Source organism: Oreochromis niloticus, linkage group LG6 (genome assembly GCF_001858045.2).
Source record: "Oreochromis niloticus isolate F11D_XX linkage group LG6, O_niloticus_UMD_NMBU, whole genome shotgun sequence".
NCBI classification, from domain to species: domain Eukaryota; kingdom Metazoa; phylum Chordata; class Actinopteri; order Cichliformes; family Cichlidae; genus Oreochromis; species Oreochromis niloticus.
In genome coordinates, this window is record NC_031971.2 from 32,653,377 (window position 1) to 32,662,995 (window position 9,619).

General features: G+C 41.1%; 1 protein-coding gene across 1 annotated transcript; it reads right to left on the bottom strand.

Annotated features, from left to right (window-relative positions):
- Positions 1-386: 386 nt before the first annotated feature.
- On the bottom strand, positions 387-9,315 carry pycr1b (pyrroline-5-carboxylate reductase 1b). The gene is made up of 9 exons (XM_003453761.5): positions 9,158-9,315; positions 8,545-8,628; positions 8,356-8,426; positions 8,072-8,251; positions 7,582-7,689; positions 7,343-7,456; positions 3,504-3,596; positions 1,741-1,904; positions 387-1,524 (listed from the first exon to the last, which is right to left on the bottom strand). Exons 2-9 carry the CDS (start codon positions 8,609-8,611, stop codon positions 1,347-1,349), a joined length of 975 nt encoding a protein of 324 aa, XP_003453809.1. The 5' UTR covers positions 8,612-8,628; positions 9,158-9,315; the 3' UTR covers positions 387-1,346.
- Positions 9,316-9,619: the final 304 nt, after the last annotated feature.

Sequence of the window (9,619 nt, forward strand, 5' to 3'; positions counted from 1 at the left end):
GAAAGAATTCAGAAGGCAGTGACCTATGAGAGGACACGATACGCGACACGGGGAGAGTTTAGAATGGAGAGTGTATAAAACATGTAATTGTAGCACTACAGCTAATGCTCTTTCCCAATAAGGGAGGTGGTTTAGTTATATTTGATGCTATATTAAGGTTGATTTTTAAGCCTCTATTAACAGGCAGCAGCATGAAGACGGTAATTTGATCTTTACAGGCGCGCTTAAATGGGTCACATTGATCAGAGGACGCCATCTGGAGGCCAGGGTGCACATTAATTACCAACTAATGGACATAAGCGTAAACTATAACTATAAAAATGAAACATGCATAATGGCGTTCGGGAAACAGGGAAGAAAAAAAAAAAAGAGGATGAACAAAGAAAACAGATTCTGTTTCTTTAATATCAACTTTTTGACTTGCATACCAATTCAGTGGCTGATGCACCAGGTAAAATATACATTGTATGTAACATTATGGGGGCAAAAATTCAGAGAGCAATACAGAAATAAACAGGACCGGCTGATCGCAGGTCTAATACCTTTCCATCATAATCCATATGATCTGTGATGCACTGTGTAGATGATTCAAGCTTTCTTGTTGCCCTTCCATATAGGAACATCACATTGTTCTCCATAAAAAAAAAACATTAATTAGTGCCTTTGGGTTTTATAAAGCACAGCAATGCTGAAGTCAGAGGTATGACAGTTTGAAATGATCTTTGAATGTCCTTAACCTGCTCAACCATAGTGTTTATATGTGACAGACAACAAAGAAAAAAAGTTAACATTTTTGTTCCATCTGCATTCAGTCTTTGTAACACTGTCAGACAAAGAGAAATGATCATTATTTGGTACATGATGATTTACATTGTTTCATTTCTTTTTTAAAGACACACATTTAAGACGTACATTAACAGCTTGATGTTGCAACCATCTGCTGCCTGGCGTGCACCAGGACCTCATGATGGCCCACTGGGTCATTACCGTTTAACAGCCCTAGAGACCGTAGAGCTAAAGCACAGACAGACAGATTGTTAATGCACTTTTGCTCTTCAGTGAGTGTATGCATACAGCAATCCCACATCACAACATAAGGCGATAACTGTGAGCAGCGTGCACAAGTACATCTGTGCTTGTGTGTAATGTGGTGATGTCATCACGAGGTCCGTTGTCACTCAAGTATCAATAAATAATTTTGCAAAGTCATTTGGATTCGATTTCGGAGCAGTCCTGAGTCTGTCTTTGAAATTCTATGGCTGAATGTCCACATGTGCACGTGCCGGCACACTTAAACTTGTAACATGTTTGTGTGTCTTTGTGTGTGTGTCTGCCACTCTGTGTACTCAGTTCTTCTTCTTGAGCCCAGAGCCGTGATTATTGAATAAGCTCAGCCCTGATTTGCCGTTCCCATTAGCCACTCCACCGACTGTGACTCCAGGCTGCTGCAGCACTTTGTCCAACGTGGTTTTCTTAATGGCTGCTGGAGAGATGCGCTCCTGGTCTGCCAGGTACTGCAGCTCCCTGCAAGGACAAGAGAAATACTAATGTCAGGAGTACAGTAAAAATGAAGGGTTGTCTGTGTGTGCCATGATTACTATAACTAAAGGATAAAGACACAATTTAAAATGTCACAAAACTGAGTCAGGACTAAAAGTAGAGCGAATGGGAAACGGGTCAATTGAAAATTATACAGTTGCAATTTTAAAAATTTTTTTAATGACTTTCTGATTTTCTCACCGTGTCCTGATGCAAGAAGCCTCCACTGCGTTGATAAGGAGGCTGCGGAAGCCACCGCTCTCCAGAAAGTGCAGGGCGTGGATGGTGGCGCCCCCTGGTGAGCACACATTGTCCTTCAGCTGGCCGGGGTGTTGCTCCGACTCAAGCAGCATCTTTGCTGCTCCCTGAAAGTGAAATGGGGACATGAGAAATATGTAAAAATAAAGGGGGTATTGCAGAAACAGTGCAGGTGTTTGCATCCATTTCTATAGAGCTTGGACAAGAGAATAAAGTCTGAGGCGTAGCTTAAATAATAAAGTTGCTCTGTATGCCACAAGGGGTAGTGAAGCTTTAACCTCCTGCTTCTCAGCGTCTCTCACTTATCGTTTCCAAATTCTGCTGATCTGTTTTATCCTATGTCACTTCTGTTGTAAATGGAGCTCGTATGCAATGCAATGCAATGCAGAATCACATTTGATGTGAAAAGAAAGCAATATCATTACCCATCAGTCCAAAAACCGTCTCTAATTCTTCAGCTCAACACAATCTCTGTGTTGTTTTAACTCACATGGTTGAATGAGCGAACCGTACGCAGAAATGCTGCAGGGGCTCGGGGTTTGATTCGTCTCTGGACCATTTCCTGCATGTCATTCCTCCCAGCTCTGTCCCTACTTTCTGTACAATAACGGCTATAAAAACAAACAATCAAACCCAACCCACCCCCCAAAAATATAACTTGGAATACAACCGTCTTGGGCTGCATACGCCAGCAGCAGTCCTTGTTCTGCTGTGCTGTCTTACAAAGCTCAGGGTAACAGCACAAGAACCAGGCTCTGGTTAGGAGCTGAAATGGAGCTCATTGCCAGCTGCAGTATAAAACGAAGGAGATGGAGCCCATCCAAACACGGGGCGAAGAAGCAGCTACATGATATCGACACAACAGCCCCCCGCCAGTGAGTCAGCAGTGAAAAGCCCCCCCCCCCCCCAAAAAAAAACCCCCCCAAAACAAAACCATGAGATAGGATGGGTTAGGCCATTCAATAAAAGACTAAGGAGTTATCCTCAAGTAAATCAACTGTGGATGCTATTGTTCAACTGAAGGGCTGAAAAAGATACATTTTTATTTTATTTATTTATTTTTTTAAAAAGGCCAAATGAGTCCCCAGATGTATCTGTGCAGCCCATTCAAGTCATGTGTAGAAAACAATTCATAATAACATCTCACTTGTAAGCACAAGCGTGTGTGCGCACACACACACACACACACACACACACACACACACACACACACACACACACACACACACACACAGTGAAGACGAAGCCTGAAGCAACTGCCATGATAACAAAAACTGAAATTAGTAATTTTCAGTAATGTCTCTGATAAACTGCCAAAGCCTAATCACATCCCAACAGCGCCGTATAAACAGAATCAAACTACATTTAAGTTTAATGTTAAAAAGAGCAATTTAAAATTTGTGCAGACCCTGCAGAAAAAGAGCTGCAGGATCAAAATATATCCTTTTCTTCTTCTTTTCCTCCTCTTTTGGCAAGCCCGAGTGCCCCGCAGGTGTTTATTTTTCTTGGGTTTCATTATTTTTTCGTTGAACAAAAGTCAGCAGTTATCAGACGGTAAAATTGCTGGATGCACTGAAAACAGCAACTCGAGCTTAATAATTTTGTTGCCTCCAAACATGCAGCGTAGCAGATCAAGGAAACTTAATATTTAGAATAAGTGCAACAGAAGAGACCTGAATGTGACACACAGATTTAGCACTACTGACCAACAGGGCCTGAGCTCCAAGTCTGACAGCGAGCCTCCTCGGCAGTCCCATCTTCACTCCTCCGTCTGCGAGAGCATCCAGGGCTGTGAACGCCTGCATAAACACAACATTTTCTATTATTTGAAGCAACAAGAAAGTCATCAACATGTCTTTAAAGCATCTAAACCCATCACAAAAATTCACCATCACCTGGCCCATTTGAGACCAGAGCCATTTCTCCCTTGGCTTATTTTGAGAGCCAGCCCACATTTCAACAGATTTGAGAAATACCATGTTACATAATGATATGCAGAAAAAGTTGAGGAAGGAATAAAATCATGGTGGACACAATCTGTGAGCTGCATCTGCAAATCATCTGTCCACTTCTTGTCGCAGCCTCTCGTATTAATTTTGTGCCAGTGCCATGTGAAAATTTGTTTTGGAGGCAGAAATGCATCCAACTAGTTCTAAACTGGCCAGCAGCACCACAACAGTAAAAGACAGGAGGCAGTAGCTTCACTGCACAATGTTTTTTTTCTCAGTTCAATTCAGTTTTATTCCTGAAGCATCCGTGCATAACAGTGATCTCAAAGCGCATTATAATATAAGGTAAGATGATCGCCTGTGAGTTGTACTTGGCGACAGTAGGGAGGAAGAACTCCCTTTTAATAGCAGAATGAGTAACAGGGAGACACAACCATCTGCTTTGACTTTTTGGATGGTGAAGGAAACAATGACGGACAACAAACTACAAGCGAGGATAGAAATCAATTTAAGCTACTGATTAGTTTTCTTATGCTTCTCCTTTATTCTTTACATTCCACTAAATATGCATAGTATGAGACAGAAAACTAAATTATCTCCCAGAACTAGTTCTTACAATATGCGGTTGAACAGCCAGCTCAGAAAATATTCCTCAGAGCCCTTCAAATGCATTTAGAAATACCTGCCCAAAGCCAGAGTCCCACTACAAGCAAGTCTCGCCAAAGGCATGCCTTTATATTAAATGCCTCTAATGACTTATTTTGGAAGTAAAATCTTTAATTCCAGTGATAAACAGAACATAAAACTGCTTGTAAAGAATCAACACTCAAATCTAATTAGGGCTGTTCGATATAACGATATATATATCGGACGACGATATAAAAACGTCTATCGTTTCATTTTACGCTATCGTTTGTTTCGTGGTGTCGCAAAATAAACTGTTTACGGCAATATTTTTTCATCATTTTGATGGTGACTGTAGTGGCTATATTCATTTCTTTAAGTTCTCTCTTTCTCTTATATTTAATATAACCACACTACAGACAGACAAGCACTTCTTTTTACGCGTTGTCGTTAGCAACAATGACAGTAAAACCACGGCGTGTCCGCTTGTTTATTTTCCACATAAACCTTTCACAATAAAGCTCAAGATCCTGTTGAGACTTTTCAAAATAAACTGAATCACGTGAAAGATGCAGAGTATTTACGGATGAGAAGCAAAAAAGAGCTGTCAGGTGCTAAAAAAATAAACCTTAGACTCAAACGTCAGAACAGACTTTTCCCCGCAGCACGCTGTGTAATAAATACTCACAAAGAAAACAGCGGCTGTTACAACTTACGTCTAAAAATGTATCGTTTCATGCATCAGTTAAAACACTCGACTCCAGGTACGCGACGCCCAGCTGGAAACACTTCACGCAAGTCGAGCTGCCCGAGATTCACAGAATTTACAGAAAATGTTGCATTTTTGTGATTTATATCGTTATCGGACGATAGATGTCTTAATATCGGGATATGAGATTTTGGTCATTTCGCACAGCCCTAAATCTAATACAAAACGTTTTAAACACCTCTTTCCCCATGAACGTTTTACTTCTAACACCAACACCATCTTCCAAGAAGAAAAAAAAGCTCAGATTCTATGCAGACATCAGCCAAAGACACATTTACTCTTGATTTCCTCCACCAGTGCTTACATCGGCCTGCTACACACGAAATTTGATGTGACATTTTCGAAAGCAGAGAGGACTGAAATTTGGAAACGCACTCGTGGATCTACAGGTAATTACCAAGGACAGGATATGACAAAACTGCCCCAAAATACCACAACAGCACAAACACGAAAGGTCCTTTATATGGACAGGATATATACATACACACCTGCCAATGTTTTTTCCTGTATCTAGACCTCAAGCTTGAGACCATGCACACAATATTACCAGTTACTGAAAAACAGTGAACACACAAGGGTTTCTAAACAGTCAGCGCAGTCGTGAGTAGCAGGTACGAAGCCAAAACAATGTGTTCTTGAATCAACCTAATCAGAAAAACAGACATTTTCTGCTTACATCTATGAAGAAGTGCTTACTTTTCTCAACATCTTGTCATGAATCGAACGCTTCACATCATTATTTTTGACATCTTATAGACTAAATAATTTATCAAAGGCTAACGATTAGTTTCAGGCCAGGCTGTGAAGCCTGACAGCTGAAGATAAACAGAAGTAATAGCAACCAGTCTTCGAAAATACAGCGTATCAGATCGTTCCTGCATCAATCCAAATAAATCCCAGTAGCTCTGAGTGCAAAATGGAGAGGGTGGTTTGATAAAAAAATAAATAAATAAATTCCTCTTAAGACACACTGTAAGATGAAGGATGCTGCAAAATTTTAAAGGGGATCTATTACCCATCCATCAATTTTCTTCTCCTTATCCAGTTCAGGGTCGCAGAGAAGCTGGAGTGGAGCTCGAGCAAATAAAACAATAACACACTTTCTTTTAAAAAGTGTTATATTTACAGTGATGCTGCTCTGTATCATAAATACCAGTGCTGAGGGTGCGAGTACTCGCTGTAGTATAGTACAAAATCTCAACATCATTGGTGGTATAAAAGGGGAGGAAGTCAGACCTGGAACCAAATATATTTTTTCTCTTTTCAAAGTTTTTTTTTGTTCCAGGAAGTCTCATCTTTTCAAAGTGTTGCAACATCTCCCTCTGTATAATGTGTAAATCTCTAAGCGTCTGTACTGATAAATAACTGAAATTGCGTTAAAAACTGACATGATCGTACACTTGTGTCTTCAGCCTTGTACAACGGCCGACGCTGTCTGTTTTAAGATACTGATCAAATACCGATTACAAAAGTTGAGGCCAGAAGCTAACGGGGTTTTTTTTAGACTGTACAGACGGCCTGCTAAACAAATTTTGTATTTCCATCATGCATAACTATTACTACTTAGACGAGTCCAATAAAAAAGAAATAGAGATCTGGAAATGAGAATACCAGACCCTATTTAACTTAGAGGGATCTAAAACGGCTCATTTCAGACAGTGGATGAACTGAGGATTTAGATCAAAGTACAGTTTAAAGGGAATAACTGATTAATAACTAACTGAACCGCTTTACCTGGCTCAAGCTTGTCCTTAGGGGGGCTCACACCCCACATATGCATCACATGACCACATATTGTCACTGTTACCTGACTTTAAAGAAGTCTACTGGACGTCTGGAGAAAATGTATTTAACCTTGAGCAAACAAACAAAACAAGAACAACTTAAAAAAGGGTTATGTTTATCAGATTACTGGTGATTTTCCATTTGGGAAAGACTACAACTTCTTTGGAGGCACTGAAACATTTTTACGCACAAAAACCTATTCTAGCAGAGTCATAATGGGCTAGAATAGAAAATGAGCATAACAGGTCCTCTTTAATGAATGAATTCTGCACCAGGCTCCAATGTAGTCTATTTTAGGATGAAGGATTACTCAGATTATTTCATCTGTGCCAGGCCTCACTGTAATAGCCAAAACCTGGATCCATCAGACTTTACAGTCATCCTTCTGGGAAACAAAACCACCCCCGAAGTGACTTACGTAGGCAGGTCCGCTGCCACTCAGACCGGTGACAGCATCAATGAGGTCCTCCTCCACTTCCGTGCAGAAGCCTACGCTGGCCATCAGCTGCTCCAATAATTTCCCATCCTCCACCTTGACAAAAATGCCACAGTGACAAAATGTATGTTAATGGGGTTGAAATTAAACTGAAATCCCACTACCTGATCATACGTCTTAATTTTATGACAGTAAAAACAAGGCGATTCATCCCTCTTTACCTCTGCATGTGTCCCAGTGGCATACACTGTAGCCCCCTCTCTCACCACCACTGGAGTGTTTGTCATACACCTCATGACTTTAGGAGCTGAGCGGTACTGAAGCAGCTTCTGTAAAATTAATAGGAAATGTAGGCGATGTCAGTAAAGGAGACGTGTTTGAAATCACACCAGAACAGCTTAATTTAACTTAGTGATATGCAAGAAAAAAGTCAGGAGATGTAAAACACATCTGGAGCATTTAGGTGTGTACATTTCCTCCTTTTCCTCCTTACAAAGTACAACAAAGACCTACTTTATCAAACTTAACCCAAATCACGGTCTCTCTATTAAATTTACTCAAACATGCAATCATCCACATAGAGAACATGCTGTAAATACTTTGACCGATTTTAATGCAACATTATTCATATTTTATTTTAGATTTATTTATTAGTGCTCTCTTAGTACAGCCCCTTTAATCGAAAAACTGAACTAAGAGAGCAATGCTCACCTTTTCTATGGAGCTTATGGTAACACCTGCAGCACAAGACACTATGAGATGACGGTCCTCGATGTCTGGCCCAATCTCATCCAGAACGAAGGGGATAATGTGGGGCTTTACAGCCAAAAAGAGCACATCACTCTTGTTGACGGCCTCTTTGTTACTTGTTGTCAGGTTCACTCCCATTTTCTACAGGAAAAGAGGAAAAAAAAAACAGAGGTACTTGTCATGAAAACTGCAGAGGCAGGGAGGGAAACAGGTGATATCACAATAACTATGAGGAAACTTCTCACCCTCAGTCCCGATACCGTGGGCAGGTCTGTGTCTGGGGAGCTCGCTGTAATCCTGTGTGTGGCGATCACACCTGGTGACAGGAGGAAGCAGCGGAATAAATAACAGCTGTAAAATAAGTCCTTACTGAGGCCCAGAGTCACAAGAAAGAGAGACAAAGTGGAGAAAAAGAGCTAAAAGACTCATATCACCTGCAGCAGTGAAGCCCTTCACCAGTGCATGAGCCAGCTGGCCCGCTCCAATGAATCCAACACTCATGATGTGGCACTTCTGTCCTACAGTGGAAGGGGGGGGAAAAAAGTCATCTCAGTCGATCAGACTTTTCACATTTGACGCCTGACTAGTAGAGAGAAACGTCCTGGAGCTGGCCCAGAGACAACAAATGATGGCCAAACACTCATCTGACACTCTTCCAGCACCCATGGGTGACTCCAGCAGGATATGAGTGCAGTTACTGATTTACAGTCAGCTTTACGTCTAAATAAAACCCATCTACATGCTCTATATCATCCAAATACTCTCAGCCTTTATTTGAATGTGCACGGAGCTAAAGGCACTGAGTTTGTGTCTGCACTGTACAAATCCAGGTAAACCACGATTTCACATGTTTTCGGTGTTAAATACTTACTTACACAACCAATTAGCAACTATTAGGGGGCGTTAATCTATGAAGCGTTATCCTTATTGAAATGATAAAGCCATTAGCTAGCCGTTGAGGTCCCTTCCCGGCTAACTTTTTAGCTAGATTTACACCTATAAATGACTGAGAAACATGGCGGATACATATGAAACATGCTCAGATACCTTATCCAGACGCTCCAACTGATGTTTCTGAGTTGATGGATATAAAGTGGCGACGTGACAGCCCTTTCCCGGTGTCAGAAAAAAAACCAAAAAACACCAGTTTTTTGTGTCAACGTGGCTTCCCTTTTCTCAGCCCACATGTGAGCTCAGAGAAGTAGCGGACATCAAAGAGGACCAATCACGACAGAGATACTCGGAGTCTCTGACCAATGGAGATGCTTGATTATGAAATATGGGCGGGGTGGAGTTGCATCAGCTTCATCCCGGGAAAAATACAGGTCACAGTAACAGGCCACAGAAACTGAGCGTTTCAAAGTAGGTCATGTTCATATAGTGAAACCGGAACTTCCAGCATATATTAAGACAATAATAGGTGACCATGAACCGTGTGCTAATCTAACAGAGTATTTAGTCGAGTGTATTAGGTAACAATAACAGTTAAAACACAAAAAATGTCTGTTT

Excerpts from the sequence above, each read along its gene's own strand:
- pycr1b (XM_003453761.5), bottom strand. The coding sequence starts at position 8,611 with ATGAGTGTTGGATTCATTGGAGCGGGCCAGCTGGCTCATGCACTGGTG. Across the intron at positions 3,597-7,342 it reads GTGGCAGCGGACCTGCCTAC|GCGTTCACAGCCCTGGATGC; the intron begins GTAAGTCACTTC and ends GTGTTTATGCAG. Across the intron at positions 1,525-1,740 it reads GCTTCTTGCATCAGGACACG|GGAGCTGCAGTACCTGGCAG; the intron begins GTGAGAAAATCA and ends TTGTCCTTGCAG.